Source organism: Staurois parvus, unplaced genomic scaffold (assembly GCF_062004578.1).
Source record: "Staurois parvus isolate SC_StPar_1 unplaced genomic scaffold, SC_StPar_1.0 ptg000064l, whole genome shotgun sequence".
NCBI classification, from domain to species: Eukaryota; Metazoa; Chordata; class Amphibia; order Anura; family Ranidae; genus Staurois; species Staurois parvus.
Window position 1 is genome coordinate 6,121,150 of NW_028317860.1, and position 17,270 is coordinate 6,138,419.

The following is a 17,270-nucleotide window of genomic DNA, read 5'->3' on the forward strand; positions in this document are numbered from 1 at the left end:
TGACATCACTCCAGTCCTCCAAGGGCATAGAAATGAGTGGAGGCCAGCTTTCCTTCACTCATCTCTATGCCCAGCGCCAGGATCGTTCAATGGTTTCTCAGGTAAGGCTGAGAACTACCGAACGGCGGACAGGTGGCGGCGAGGAGCGTGGTTTTTTCAGCACCTGTATTGTTGCTTTTTTTCATTTCGGCTGACGGCTGAAAGGGGTGTTTTTGGCCAAAACATTTCGGCCACTGAAATTTTGGTGCATCCCTAAAAAAAGTCCTGAGCATTTGTATAGTCTTTTAGTAAAGTTGTCCTTTATTGGATCACCTTCAGTGTACCTGATGGTGCTAAAGCGCAACTTTACCATAAAAGGGCGCAAGGTGTCACAGCCGTCTTCCTTTAGTAAACTTGCCAGTACTAGGGACCCGAAGGCTGGTGAAGAACTGTCCTGGGTAAGAGTTGCGCTGAACAGGTACGTGTCCTTTTATTAAAAGTCAGCAGCTGCAGTATTTGTAGATATTGACTTTTATTTACTTATTTTTGTTAAGACTGAAGATCCTCTTTAAGGCCTACATATGTCAAAATAGCCTCTCTCCACATACAAGGCAATGGGAACATAGGAGGAGCCTGAGGCCTCATTTGCAAACATGTTGCCCTCTGAGGAGCAATCCGTGTCCAGATCATACCACAGAGGGCACTTGGCAGGCAGTGAAATGTTATATCGCCTTCTCGCAGTCTGGTTTATCTCCTTAAACTCTGCACCAGTGTGTCTCAATTGTGTGCATTGCATGCAGTTGCATGTTGGTGGCAAGGCACCATTATTCAGTTGAATGGGTTGCATTCCTCAGGTGGTACTGGCCACCAAATGCGACAACGCGATTAATTCTGCAAAGTATCACAGCCATGGCATATGTACACCTCAACATTATAAACTGCAGTGCTTTTTTAGATATATTTTTGACACATGGGTAATATTTCAAACACATATTGGGCAAAAACAGACCAGCTCGGTCAAATATTTACATTGCGTACCATTCTGGAACAGAAACTTTTCTCTTGCAACACTGCCGCCACCACATGGTGATAAGCAGGCAATGCAGCACAACATGTACTAAGTCATAGGCAAACAATAAATGATACTGAAAAAAGTGTTTAGAAGTGATGTAGCCGTACAGTTGTACAATCTAGTTGTAGCTGTAGTCTAAACATAGTAATATTTAGAAGTGAAAACCATCAGTGAGATGTTTTAAAACAAACACTAGAGTTGTGCATTATTAATGCAGAATCCAGTGGGAGCCTTTGGCATTGTACTACCTGAAGCCTAAACTTTCTCTAGCCAAAACTTTTTCAGTTTGAATAAAGTAAAGAACGGTTAAAAGCTATTTTTTTTCCTGTCTCCCATTAAATGGTTTCTTGTGACAAAACAGGAAGCGAAAGGATATTGTTTAAAAATGAGGTGGAATCCCCTTTCAGGCAACTTTCGTCTCTATTCTGGTGACAACTGTCAATTTTGGATTTCACATCACCATCGTCTCCTGGGGACAATAGTCCCTAATCTATGCAAAGCTAAAGAAAAACAGTTAGGCAAGAGGTATACATTAACCTCACTTTGCACCCTATATGTGTCACAAATCACATATATCGAGGTATTAAACCCAAAAGCAAACATTTATTATAGCTCAGCCTACCAATTCCTAGATATGATGGCTGCATTAGTTCTCTTTTTTAGGCTTTATTCTGTTATTTTCTCCTGATGATCTAACCAGTAAGTCTGTTGTTTCAACAGAAACAAAGTCCTTCAGATATAGCATTTAGTGGGTTGAGACAAACCATTTTCCACTGACAGGGATGCTTACAATGATCAGTTTTAATTTATGTAACACCTTTATCCCAAAGGGAAGAAAACTGTTGCTGTAACTGCTTAAAAAAGTGTTAGCTGGAGTTTGGCTTCAATTTATTAGTGTATCTAACTCTGCTAGTCCATCTCACACTCCCCCAGATTAACAATGCTGATGTCTGCTGTGCCCCCTGTGCTCCTTCATCAAGAATGGAGGAACTCTATTACAAGAGGTGTGTTACTGGCGAGATCACCAGGTGAAAACAGAGGGGGAAAAAAAAACAAAACAAAAATGATGCTGCCATCACATATAATGATTGAAGTAATGAGATGTACTTTATGTTGCCTATATGCAGCTTAAAGTGGTTGTAAACCTCAGACATGAAATATGAACAAATCATGGCCCTCTATAGTGTGCACTTGTCTCAATCCAGAGCACTAAGTGTCTACTGCCTCCTTCCTCTACCATTAGCATGAGTCACTTCTGACAAGTTTTCCTGACACCAAGAGAAAAATGGTGTCAGGGGAGGGACCCCAAGCAGATTGACAACCTCAGCTCTGTTCTTGTGAGCTGTGTAAAAGGGGTGGGGAGAGAGTTCCTTCCTTCCAATCAGCTCTCAGAGCTCTCCTCGCTCCTGTGCAGTGTGTAATTTCAGCTCCCTGCCCCCTTTTTTCTGAACTCTCAGACAAGCTTTATAACTACAGCACTTTGAATGGCTGTAGAGAAGAGAAGATTGCAGATATACTGGTCCATGTTATGTAAGAGGATTTGTTTCATCTCGGTGTATCACCTGAGGATAGTCACTTCACTGGGTATATGGAAGGTTTTACAACCACTTTAAATTTTTTCATTTTGACTGGAGTATACTTTTAAATCAGTGACAAACCTCTGCCATAGCAGCACATGTGGCCTCTTTGGGACCCACGATAGACTTCCTCAGTGTGGTCTGCAGCACCACTGGGTAGAGGTCTTAAAATATGGAGGAGGTAGCCAGAAAGGGGAACTGATCTTGTCTGAAAGGATTAAAGAGGGGGACGCTGATTTAGGTCTGAATGGGTTAAAGAGAGGGGGCTGATCTGAGGTTTGAAGGATTTTAAAATTAAGTAGCTTTTTGGTACACACATCCCTCCACTGGCAAGACATGTTTCCTTCCACTAACACCAATCCATTTTTTTTCTCCAAATGACGTAAACTTTTTCTGTCTCACACTAACGCAGAACATTTTTTCATGCAACATCTCCAAAATACGTCTGTTCCTAACCCCGGAAACCACTAAGCAACTCATTCTCTCCCTTATTATATCACGACTTGACTACTCCTCATCGGCTTACCCCACCACAGGCTATCCCGGCTTCAGTCTATCCTGAATACTGCGGCCAGACTCATCCACCTTACTAACCGCTCCGTATCCGCCACCCCCCTCTGTCAATCCCTCCACTGGCTTCCAATTGCCCAACGGATAAAATTCAAAATGCTAACATTGACGTATAAAGCTGTTCATAATACTGCCCCAAAGTACATCACCAATCTGGTATCCAAATACCAACCAAAACGTACTCTCTGCTCCTCACAAGACCTCCTACTCTCTAGTTCCCTGGTCTCCTCCTCCCATGCCCATCTCCAGGACTTCTCCAGGGCTTCCCTCATCCTCTGGAACTCCCTACCCCAATCCATCAGACTATCACCTACTCTCCTCATTTTTAGGCGCACTTTGAAAACCCATCTCTTCAGGGAAGCCTACCCCACCCTTAGCTAATTACCGATTTCCTCCACTCTTCCTACCACTGCATCCCCCACAGCCATTTCCTCCTGTACCACTATCCCCTCCCTCCTAGATTGTAAGCTCCAAGGAGCAGGGCCCTCGAACCCCTTGTGTATTGAATTGTATTGTTACTGTACTGTCTCGTGTACTGTCTCCCATTATAATGTACAGCACTGAGCAAACTGTTGGCGCTATATAAATCCTGTATAATAATAATAATAATTGACTCCTGGGTATTTTTAACTACCACTAACCATTGATGCCATGTCTTTTTCTACTACTGAGGCCATATTTCCTCTGCCTAAAGCTGGGACTTTTTTTCCAACCACTGAAAATGGCATCAGGCAATTTTTCCTCCACTGACCAATGATGCCAGGCATTTTTTCCTGCACTGACCAATGATGCCAGGCAGTTTTTCCTCCACTGACCAAAAATGACAGGCATTTTTTCCTCCACTGACTAATGATGCCAGACAATTTTTCTTTCACTGAATAATACCAGATAATTTTTCCCCCCGGACCACCAATAGCAAAGCATTTTTTTCTCTCCTACTGACCAGTGATGCCTGTCATTTTCCCCCCACTGGCCAATGTTGCAGGACATGGAAAGGGGCACTGTGTAATCTAATCCTCTTACCCTGTCAATGCATGGCAAAGTGACAGACTCTTTGCAAAGGAGCCCACCTGACCCTCTTACAGTCATGTTGGCTCACTCTCACAACTCCTTCCTCCTCTGCAGCTGCATTGAAATCTAAGATGCTGATAACTGTGACAGTCCTTGGACCTAGTGATTGGAGTTATTAGCTGAGCACTTTCACAGAAGAGATCATGTAGTCCCTCTGGGTATTGTATCACAGGCTGTAGAGGAAAAAGGAACGGCGATGAAGCACTTTGTCAAGGTAAAAATGACTGGGTTGAGGGCGTCCCTTTGTAGCGCACTGAAAATGTGCCCCTCATTGGCTCTTTATACAAAGTACACTATTGTGTTTTTTCTAGATCCCCTCGCTGAAACCCACACTGGGCAATTTTGGGGAAAGCATCCAGAAGGAATATAGGGAGGCCTTGTCAAACTTAAACCAGAGGGATGCCTTAGCTCCCAATATCTGCAACTCTTTTCTTAATGACTCTTAAGCAAACCTTGGCAAAATCCGCTACCCCAACAGTAAAATAAGCTGAGCAAAAGGTGTCTTGGTAAGTGATAAATGAGAAACTTTCAGTAATACTACCCAAGTCTGTATCTAAACTTCAATGGGTCTGGAAGCCATGGATAATGCATTACACACTTCCAAAGGTAGACCATATATTGCTAACTATCTGATGAGCACCTAGCTAGACTACACCACCCAGAGTCTCCCTTCCCCCTTACCTACTCCTTCTCCTCCTTTCCAACTCCCTTTTCTATCTCGTTCTTCTACTTATTTATACCTCTTCCTCCTTTCTGCACACTGATCCTTTTTTGGCTTTATCCCTTTTCCATTGCTTATCTCTCTCTGGTTCTATGTTGGCACTTATGACCTCATCTAACAGGCCATTGGGCCATAACCCACAGGTTTATTAACCCATGTACACAGGCTTATACAAAATGTCTTTGTTTCATTGTACATTTATTATTATTATTAAGTGTTAAGGTTGTATTCTGTGTATCCAATGTCATTGCCTGCTATGTCCATCATTGTACGAAATGTGTACTAAAGTGCTTTGTGTAAATGTAGGAAAACCCAATAAAAAGCTACTGTAACAGGAAGGTAGGCAGTTGTTATCAGAGCCACTATATCGATTACCAAGTTAATGAGTTAACAAGTAAAGCTGGTAAAGGTAAAGCTGGTGTACTCATGGTCCCAGGATGGTCTCAGGATCAGTGCCAGATGTGGCCTCTGTGGAGGTCCATAGGAAGTTGAAACCTTGGAGCACCCCTCGCAGGTTTCTGGAGGCTTCTCAAGCGTGTGTTCTAATGAGATACCATTGAACTAAGTAGTGTGCACATTAACTGCGAGATGGAGATGACATTACACACATTACACACATGGAGGTTGCACTTAATTTTTGTTACAAACTAACAGCTGAAAGAAGACAAGTGTTTAAGATACAAACTGTAATGTGAACCTGATGTCTATGGTGTATGCAGTTTAAGTTGTTGTTGGGTACATTACATTAATATAGTATTTTCTCCATAGAGTCTTCAATGTACAGTTTTAGTTTCTTTGAGTTAATTCATTTTTTTTAATCTTTTGTAAACAATTTAAGAAAGCTTCATTCTAATTTTCTTTCAAGATCAAATCAGTATTATTTTGATCCGTTGTTGTCGGGCCCATAGGCCAGTGCCTATTCTGCTTATTTGGTAATCCGGCAAAGCCCAGGATGTTAACTGGCCAATATCTATCAATATATCTGGACAAGTTTGAGAAAGGAGGTGACAGCCTGTTACACTGGAGTTCAATACCTATGTTCTCATAGGAAACCTACATAAGCTAAAACAACAAGCTAAAGCCGCAATCTCTCATACATGGTGGAAACAACTGTGAGGCTGTGCTCATAAAGGCAATTGTTTACAGGCAGGTAAAAATAAGTGTAGCAAATTCTGTGGGCATCTTTTGCTAATAATTACAAAATCAAATAAAAGATCAGAATATAGACTGCAGATGCTGTGTTAGACCGGGATCCCATATTATTATGTGTTTAATTTGGAAAATGAAGTCTGATTACAGGCACTGTTCAGTATTGAGAAATTGTGAAATTAGAACTTTGACCACTAGATGGTGGTAGTGCTTTTAGGAATTGTAAACATTTGCTATGCTGGGAAGTTTAGCCATTGTATTAATCCCATTGCTCACTGTCACTTACATGTACAGTATATGCATGTTGCCTGGGACACTTTACAGGTATCTCTGTTTTGCCATTTCTATTTTTGTGAAGGGAACATAAAAACAGAAAATATGACAGAAAGTTCTTAAAAGCCACAAAAGTATTATGCAACTGCTAACAGTATATGTGTAGCACTAAAAAATGTTTTTCCATCCTCTCATAAATTGGGATTTCTTGAGCAAGAACAGTTTGTCGAAAAAAGTAAAATGCCTGAGAAAATGTAAGTCAAAAAATAGGACAACCAGAATTTTTTACTTACTGACAGATACTTCAATCAGTTCTGCAAATGTAACATTTTACCTGAACAGGTCGCCCATCATCTTGTCCAATCATATTTCTCCATTCAAGCAAAGAACGCTGAATACTTTCAAGTCCAGTCTCCCATAGCCTAACGCTACCACCCATATCGACTGTGACAACGCCACTGTTTCCATGTGCAGCCAGCAGAATGTCTGTGTCTGTTATTTTCGACAGCCAAGATGTGTACGGGGACACTGATACAGCTCTGAAACACACAAGATTGTAGCTGTTCATACCAGTAAATGAAGAAAAAGAAATCAGATCATGACTCAACAACAAAATTATAAGAGAAGATAAATATAATAAATTGTCACATTTTCAGGACAATTATATAAGGCAAGCCAATTAAATTACTGTAAATCTCAATGTGAACATACAGGTACTAGATTCTGATTAAAACTTTGAAAAGTAATTATATATAGCACCTAGAATGAACACTTCAAAAAAATTGTTTTGGTTTACGGATTTAGTAGTATGCAACATTATGTATATCGTCGGTAACGCTAGGTTCACACTACCAAAATGCAATTTTGACATGATTTGCAATGTGATTATGTAGTTTGACTTTGGTTGAGTTTCAGATGTGGTTTGCAAATCGCACTGTAAATCAAACAAAAGTAGCACAGGACCCTTTGCAAAATCACAACTGTGCTGCATTACTGTGAACAGGCACCATTGGAAGCAATGTTATTTCCAATGTCATGCGATACAGTGCGACTCAAGTCAAATCTGAAATCGTATCAATGTGCATCAGGCCTTAGACAATGCATAGAGCAGATATTTGATGGCTTTATGAGAGGTTATGGAATTGATATGAGGTTCTTGTAGGCTAGATTCACACTATTGCAGTTTCCCTGTGGCCATGTTTAATTTGAATGGGCTGCCGTACCTATGGAAAATGCAGGGAAAAGGTCATAGCCACAGGGCTATGCGGTTCCCAGCACATGAAAACGTGCTATGGTTTCCAGTGAATGGGGCTGCCATTAAATATTAATGATACCTGCATCAGCTAACAGCAGCATGTTTTTTGTGGCAGGTGCAATTGAAATGCAAAAATGCAAAAAATGTGCAATTTCCATGCAGTCCCGCACCTGTGGAAGTGTAAAACTAACCTAAGCTAGGTGCGCATTTCTGCATTGGGGGTACGTGTGCAAAATTGGGCGTGTTCCCACAATGCACAAAAAAATGTGCATCCTTTTTTTGCAGGCACCCAATAGTTTCATTAATTCTTAATGGTGCCACAAAACGGTAAGCGCCAAAATGTGTGGTAATAAAGTACCATGCATTTTGGAGTTGCACAATTTTCTGTGCAATTTGCACACATAAGGCAGACAACTGAAATGAACTAAGCTGCACTAAACATGACATGCAAAATTGGGCACGCAGCGTTGCATAGGTTTGGACAGAACCTTAGGTCTTACCTCATAATTCTGTTACTTATATGATACTAAATTATTCTCATAAATATAAAATGAAAGCTTTTAATAATATTTATAAGGCCTCATGTACACTGCTGTTCCTAAATGTGAGTTTAGGAGCTTTTGGCGGTTTTTTCCAAAGCCCCTGAACTCAACTAAATAAAAGCCTGTGTACACATAGGCTTTTACCAGAGTTTAGGAGCAGCAGAGTTTAGGGGCAGTTAAACATTTCTCAACTGAACACAGAATAATCACGTTCAGGAGAAAAATGTTTTGGCCAAAAAACGCTAAGCGCAGCAAAAACGCATGTAAACGCTAGCTGTATTTAGTACTTAGCGTTTATCCATGTCAATGGAAAATACTCTGGCCAATCAAATGAATAAACATCCAAGCATTAAATGTAGCAAAAAGTGGCTAAACGCAGTACCGCGTTTACGTGTGTTTTTGCTGCATTTATCATTTTTCTGCTGCCAGGAGAGTTTAATAACAACTAGGTGAGTTCATGTGTATATGAGGCCTAATAGATCTGTCAATGTAAAAAGCCTGATAATAAAGAACAAAGAAAAAAAGGTTCAATATACAGAAAATTAAATGCACAAATCTGTTGATTTTCTGTGAAAATGTTGTCATGAAAACCCCTTAGTTACAAACCAAATAAATTCCATATCTATCTTTTGCAAGGTAACTATTTTTTAACCATTTTCATCTACATGGCCCATGAGGATTTTTCTGTCTAATTGGCTTGTCATATAAGAGAGATGTGAGCAAGTGCATGCAACTCCCACTATCTATTATGACATGTAAGCTGACACAAAATGAGATCTGACAAGAAAGCAATGGCTTCAGGGTGAGAACTGGAATAAACACATATATAGGAGATTGTCACATATACTTGTCTCAGTCAGGGGAGGGCCGAGTTCACTTAAAGATTTAGGTCAGTCCAAGAAAAAGCAAGCAATCAAAAAAGGAAAATAAATAAAATATTGTTATGTGGAATGAAAGCAGATCATTCCTCGTGTTTATCTGTGTGCTTTAAAGGTCTATCAATAATGAAGATTTTAGCAGCACTATAACAATTATCTGTGTAGCTCCGATCATAACTGAGCTACACATATTTTACACATTGAGCCTCCAAAATCATAGACTTTAAGCTCAATTTCACCTTTCCGATAATGATATTATAAGGCAGAGAATGTAAATGTGCCAAACTATTTTTGTTTTAACTTTGTCTCTTCAAACAGTTCTTGCAATGGGTTTGATTTACAAAAAAGGCTGTTCACTTTGCAAGGGAATTTTCCCCAGAGCTTAGTGAATGAGCTCTACTAACTTCCATCATCTAATTATGTGCCAGCAAAAATGCACTTTTTCCATTTTTCTTGCAGCTGATTGGGTATTCTCTGCAAAGTGAAACATCATTTACAAAGTAAACATCCTATTTGCCTTTGGTAAATCAACCCCAGTGTGTTTTGTAAAGTTGTGCATACCTAACTATGCTAATCAATTTTTCACTACAAAACTTTAGCAGAGCATGTATGTTGTGTGTCACTATTTCTCCAATGATAATGATTAAAATATTATTGTTTGCCAGTGGGTAAAAGCATAAATAACCCTAGACTCCCATCTGTCCTTCCAGCCCCAGACGCAATCGCTGACAAAATCATGTAGACTTCACCTCCGCAACATCTCCAAGATATGACCTTTCCTAACCCCGGAAACCACTAAGCAATTTATTCACTCCCTTGTCATATCACGCCTCGACTACTGTAACTCCCTCCTCATTGGCCTACCTCATCGCAGGGTATCCCCCCTCTAGTCTATCATGAATGCTGCTGCCAGACTCATCCACCTCACTAACCATTCTGTATCCGCCACCCCTCTCTGCCAATCCCTCCACTGACTTCCAGTTGCCCAACGAATAAATTTCAAAACTCTGACAATGACATATAATGCCATCCACAACACTGCCCCAATTTGCATAGCCAATCTTATCTCTAAATATCACCCAAACCGTACACTCCGCTCCTCACAAGACCTCTTACTCTCTAGCTCCCTTATCTCCTCCTCCCATGCTGGTCTCCGAGACTTCACCAGGGCGTCACCCATCCTCTGGAACTCCCTACCCCAATCTATCAGATTATCACCTATTCTACTTGCCTTTCGGCGTTCACTGAAAACCTTTCTCTTCAGGGAAGCCTATCCCGCCCTCTGCTATTTCTGGTATCCTCTACTCTTCTAACCACTCCATCCCCCACAGTGACTACCTACTGTACCACTCATCCCGCCCTCCTAGATTGTAAGCTCCAAGGAGCAGGGCCCTCTAATCCCTCTTGTATTGAACTGTATTGTTACTGTATCGTCTCCCGCTATAATGTAAAGCGCTGAGCAAACCGTTGGCGCTATATAAATCCTGTATAATAATAAATATCACACCTACGTAAAGAAATACAACGGAAAACATTAGTAGGAAAGCTGGACTCCAAGAACTGACAATGAAAGGCAACAGCAATGACAGTATGGAAAAGAACACAAGTAATAAATCAAATATATTATATTTGAGGGAAGAAGCTCAAAGAACATGACAAAGAAGACTTCTGCCATTGATGTAATCAAAATCACATCACTGACAAACCTGTGTAGATTATTATTCATATTGACTGCCAGTTTAAACATAGTGCAGACAACACCCCCTTAGCGCAGCATCCCAACACAGGGAAATGTCTGCGCTATATACCCATAGGCCACAAAAATGGCCTGTGCAGTGCATGCAGTTGAAAGCAATGGAATCAACTACAGTACCGCAACAGTGTAACAAAAAAGTTTTAAAGTTGTAAGCAACTGAGAGATCTCTACCAGCTTATCAGCTTAGGTCCTAGAATATGTAGTAGGTCATTTGCTGGAGAAATATACAATAAAGTAAGTTTTAGTAAAAGGTAATTCATCATATAAGATCAAACAAATATGCTTACCATAAAAGCATTGCTATTTTAAAGTGTTACTAAACCCAGGACACTGCATTCACTGTATCTGGTCTCCCACAGTACAGACAACATGGAAGTGCAATTATTTTAATAAATATAAACTGCTAAATACCTTTTCTCATTAGCAGTTAAAGCAGCCTTGTGACTTTTATCAATGTCCAGCAGAGAACTGGTTACAGCTTGTAGGAGGAGTTTTCATTTTCCCCTGATTGTCCTATGAGGCTGCATGACCCTTGACCCTCTGTCTGGACAGCACTGACTTGCCCTGTGCTGATCACATGCACTTTCCCAAGAGAAAAAATACCTCTCTAGCAGTACACACCAAACTGAGCATGTGTAGAATGACTGTACACGATATGTCTTATCGGGAGATAAGAAGGGGACACCGGAAGAAGGGGAGGATCAGAGAAGACAGGATCAAACAGCGCTTTTACACAATGCAGAGTATTAACCCCTTAGGTTCCACACAGTATAACAAGCATTTACTGCATATACAGACTGATTTTACTGTTGTGGGTTTAGTAACACTTTAATAACAGTTGTTCAGACGTGCCCCACAACGGCAGCAACTTAGCTCCTCCGTCTTCCCCTATGGCAGGGATGTCAAACTGGCGGCCCTCCAGCTGTTGCAAAACTATAAGTCCCAACATGCATCTGCCTTTGGGAGTCATGCTTGTAACTGTCAATCTTGCAATGCTTCATGGGACTTGTAGTTTGGCAACAACTGGAGGGCCGCCAGTTTGCCACCCGTGCCCTATAGGGACTCTCCCAAGGTGTAATTACATCACAGGTGGATCATTGTTGATCACACATATTAGATATCTAAAGGTAATAACCCCATAACCAAAAAATAACATACTGGAGCTTAACATTCCTTAGATGTGATAGCTGCATTACTTTTTGGGTGGCTTTTTCTTCTTTATTTTTTCTTAGTGATCCTGCCACCATCACACTTCCTGTCATATAGTGTCACCACTCTGGATGGAGAAGCAATGCATACAACTTTGGACATGGCAAAAAAAACCCAGCAGCATTCTCTGTCAGAGGAGAGGGTATTGTTTACAGGGACTTTACTAACAAACCAAAGCCAAACTCCAGTAACACCTTTTTGAGTAGCTAAAGCAACAGCTGTTTTAAAGTGGAACTTCAGTAAGAAAATGAAGTCCTGCTAGATCACTGCAGGCTGGCCCCTTTTGCTTAACCACTTGCCAACCACGCTATAGCAGAATGTATAACTACAGCATGGCTGTCCAGTTCTGGGAGGACATCATATGACATCTGCCCAGAACGCACCCTCCCGTGCGCTCCCAGCACCGTGCACCCGGCTCTCTCCGTGATCGCTGTGTCCTATAGACACAGCTGATCGCATGATGAAGTAAAAGGCCAATCACAGGCAGCCTTTCACCATGTGATCAGCTGTGTCCAATGACACAGCAAATAACAATGTAAATACAGTTGCCGATTATCGGCAGCACTTTCCACATGCTGTCACAGTGTGAGGAAAGTACTGCCGATAACCGACAAATGACACTGAGGACATCTGAACCAATTATCAGTGCTCTGATAAGTGCCCAGCAGTGCCTCCCACCAGTGCCCAGAAGTGCCACCCATTAGTACTGCCCAGCAGTGCCACCCAGCAGTTGTGCCTATCAGTGCCCAGAAGTGCTGCAAGTCAGTGCCGCCTATCAGTGCCTATCATTGCTGCATATCAGTGCAGCATCATCAGTGCCTCCTCATCAATGCCCACCAATGCTGCCTCATCCGTGCAGCCTATAAGTGCACATCAGTGCTGCCTATCCGTGCCACCTCATCAGTGCTGCCTATCAGTACATACTCATTAACACACATCAGTGAAGAAAAAAAATTACCTGTTTGCAAAATTATATAATAGAAACAAAGAAAAACCTTTTTTTCTTTTAAATGTTTTGCTCTTTTTTTGTTTATAGTGCAAAAAATAAAACACCCAGTGGCAATTATATACCACCAAAAGAAAGCTTTATGTATGTGAAAAAAATTATATGTATTTCATATGGGTACAATGTTGCATGAACGCGCAATTGTCATTCAAAGTGCAACAGTACTGAAAGCTGAAAATTGGCCTGGGCATGAAGGGGGTCAAAGTGCCCCGTAGGCAAGTGGCTAAAATCCAGTAATACACTGTCTCACCCTGTTCTGCATATGCTCAGCTGCCCTCTATTTTTCGGCACTGGCAAAAATGTAGAGACCAATTTTCTGACAGCCTAAAGATTTACTGCTGCTCAGTGGCTCTGGGCTTCAGCAAAATGGCAGCCTCCAGCAGTATGAAACAGGAACAAGGCTGGAGGCAATTTACAGAACATGTGTATTTTGGTAGCATAATTATTAATGTGGAATGTATGTTCCTTGCTAAAGAACTTCTTTTTATCAAGTTATCGTTAAAGTTCCACTTTAAATGGAAAAAAAAGCTGACTATTGTATGCACTCCCGTCTGTGTTAAATGGTTTATTTCAACAGCTAACTACCACTTTTGCTGGACAGTTTGCTTTGTTAAAGGAAGTTGAAAAATAACAGACTTACTGGCTGGATCACCTAGTGAAAAGAAAGGAAAAAGCCTACAAAAAAGAAAACTAATGCAGCCACTACGTCTAAGAATTGGTAAGCTGCAATAAAGTACATTTCTGGTTTTAAGTTTAACCACTTGCCCTCTTGAGGATTTACTCCTCTTCCTGACCAGGCCATTTTTCACGTTACGGCGCTGCGTTACTTTAACTGCTGATTGCGCAGTCATGCAATGCTGCATCCAAATGAAATTTATGTCCTTTTTTTCCCACAAACTGAGCTTTCTTTCGGTGGTATTTGATCACCTGTGTGTTTTTAAATTTTTGCACCATAAAAAGACAGACAATTGTGAGAAAAAAAAATATATTTTTGACTTTTTTCTATTAAACATGTCCAGTAAAAAAATGTAAAGAATCAAATTTTGTCATAAAGTTAGGCCAAAATGTATTCTGCGACATGTCTTTGCTAAAAAAAAATCCCAATACATGTAAAATAATTGGTTTACATTAAAGTTACAGGGTTTACAAATGGCGGTATAGATACTGGAATTTCGTTTTTACTAGTAATGGCGGTGATAAGCAACTTATAGCGGGACTGCGGCGGACATTCTGACACTGGAAGGAACTGACTTGGTGTCACTAACATCCCCAGTGACACCAATGCAGTGATCAATGCTAAAAAAAAGCACTGACACTGTACTAATGGCACTGGGCAGGAAGGGGTTAACATGTGGGGCGATCAAAGCGTTAACTGTGTGCAGGGAGTGTTTTACTAGGGGGCCATGCCAGTGTGCTTCACCGTAAGCACACTGCTTTGGATAGCTGTGCTGTGCACAGCCATCCACAGCAGTGTGCCCGAGCTGACAGGAAGGAGAACTGTTAGTAAACAAAACAGTCCTCCTCCCCTTCAGAGATGCTCGGTAATCACTGGCCGGGACCTGGTGACTGACAACCGCGGAGCAGGTAGGGCACGCGCACGCCCCCTACTCGGAAATGCGAATTCACGTATATATACGTAATTTTGTGCACGACTTGTAGCTGTATTTCTGCTATAGGGAGGTCGGGAAACAGTTAATACTGATTTAAAGTAATTTTAACCCCTTCACGCCGACTGTACGCATATTTGTGGCCCTATAGAACTGGGCTTTTTTTTCATGCGTATATGCGTATTGGTGTTTGTGCTGGGAGCTGGCCGCACAGCACGCTCCCAGCATACATACCAGGCTGTCACTGAGATGAGCAAGTCCCATACTAACAATCAGGACCCAGGACTCCCAGTTCCAGGTCAGCTAACCGCTGTGATAGCCTCTGACTGGATATCACAGTGATCAGTCACTGTGCAGCCTGCCCATGTTTTTTTTTTTGTTTTTTTTTCTGAATGTGGGAGATCTCTATCATGCAGGGAGAATGTAAACAAATGTGTGTAGTTAGAAAAAAACAATAAAGGAACAAATAAAGAAAAAATACCTAGATCAATGTTAGGTCTAGGTCAGTGCCAGAATTAGTGTTAAGGTCAAGTAAAGGTCAGTAAATTTGGGGCAGGATGTTTTTTCAAAAAAAGCATTTTTAAAATTAGTATTAGAGTTAATTAGTGTCTGTGTGTTTTACGTAGGATTAAAGAAAAAAAGAAAAAGAAAATGCTGACAGCTGTCCTGCCCTTAAAAAACACACACCTGTTTTGGGTTTACTGGTTTCAAGAAGCACTGTCTGATGTGAACCATGCCTCGCAGAAAAGAGCTCTCAGAAGACCTACGATCAAGAATTGTTGACTTGCATGAAGCTGGAAAGGGTTACAAAAGTATCTCCAAAAGCCTTGATGTTCATGTGTCCACGGTAAGACAGACTGTCTACAAATGGAGAAAGTTTAGCACTGTTGCTACTCTCCCTAGGCTTGGTCGTCCTGTAAAAGTGACTGCAAGAGCACAGCACAGAATGCTGCATGAGGTAAAGAAGAATCCCAGAGTGTCAGCTAAAGACCTACAGAAATCTCTGGCACATGCTAACATTTTTGTTGACACATCTACAATAAGGAAAACATTAAACAAGAATGGAGTACATGGGAGGACACCACGGAGGAAGCCATTGCTGTCCAAAAAGAATATTGCAGCACGTTTGAAGTTTGCAAAAGAGCACCTGGATGTTCCACAGCACTACTGGCAAAATATACTGTGGACAGATGAAACCAAGATTGAGTTGTTTGGGAAGAACACATAACACTATGTGTGGAGAAAAAAAGGCACAGCACACCAACATCAAAACCTCATCCCCATTGTAAAACATGGCGGAGGGAGCATCATGGTTTGGGGCTGCTTTGCTGCCTCAGGGCCTGGACGGATTGTTGTCATTGATGGGAAAATGAATTCCAGAGTTCATCAAGACATTTTGCAGGAAAACGTACGACCATCTGTCCGCCAACTGAAGCTCCGCAGAGGATGGGTGATGCAACAGGACAATGACCCAAAGCATACAAGTAATTCAACAAAACAATGGCTACAACTGCACAGAATACGCCTTCTGGAGTGGCCCAGTCAGAGTCCTGACCTCAACCCGATTGAAATGCTGTGGCATGACCTTAAGAGAGCGATTCACACCAGACATCCCAAGAATATTGCTACACTGAAACAGTTTTGTGAAGAGGAGTGGTCCAAAATTACTCCAGATCGTTGTGCAGCTCTGATCTGCAACTACAGGAAACGTTTGGTTGAGGTTATTGCTGCCAAAGGAGGGTCAACCAGTTATTAAGTCCAAAGGTTCACATGCTTTTTCCTCCCTGCACTGTGAATGTTTACATGTTATGTGCAATTAAACCATGGCAACATCTAATGTTTGTGTAGTATTATGTTCAGCAGACAGTGTTCTTCTATTGTTGTGACTTAGATGATGTTCAGAGCACATTTTATGCCCAATTCATGCAAAACTCCGCGTCATCCCAAGGGGTTCACATACTTTTTCTTGCAACTGTACGTGATATAGCTGCAATCAACAAGAGCAGGACAATCTACTTTGGGTTGTTCTTTGGTGTAGACTACAGTAGTAGCAAGAAATATACAGCTATAATTGATTAAAAAAAAAATAAAAAAATAAAAAAATAAAAATAAAGCCCAATTTGCTGAAAAAGCAAGGTATAATCCACCTGGAGACACACAGTAGTGGCGGTGATATGTATGGTTTTACTAACACATGCTGAAGTTGCAAAATTGTGTTACCAAAAAATTAGTCTTTACAAAAACTGTCAAAAGGTGGGTGTTGTAGATTGAATTTAGTTTTGTAAGATGAATGCCCACAGCTGATAAAATTTTTGAAATCACAGTTTGTTCTATTTGACAAATCCAAATAATGTCCAGTTTCATGTAGAGGGAAAGAGATTTAAACAGTATGTCTTAGCATAGAGAGATACTTGAGACAAGAAACATTTAATTTAGGGGCATTCCCAAAATTGTGACAAAGGTCAGCTTCTTCTGTGCTGAACTTAAAGCAGAGTTCCACTCACACTGTCAAAAAATAAAAGTCAGCAGCAAAAACTGTAGCTGCTGACTTTTAAAAAACAGCCACATACCTGTACCTCAGTCCCGCGGTGTGTCCCCCGCTGCC

General features: G+C 41.1%; 1 protein-coding gene across 2 annotated transcripts in view; it reads right to left on the reverse strand.

Moving 5' to 3' along the window:
* The window catches only part of VWA8 (von Willebrand factor A domain containing 8), a 422,826-nt gene that overhangs the window by 106,937 nt on the left and 298,619 nt on the right, over positions 1–17,270 (reverse strand). For both annotated transcript variants that reach the window (XM_089668819.1, XM_089668820.1), the window contains exon 38: positions 6,747–6,951. In XM_089668819.1, coding sequence (XP_089524945.1) covers positions 6,747–6,951 — 205 coding nt within the window. The remainder of the gene's footprint in view (positions 1–6,746; positions 6,952–17,270) is intronic.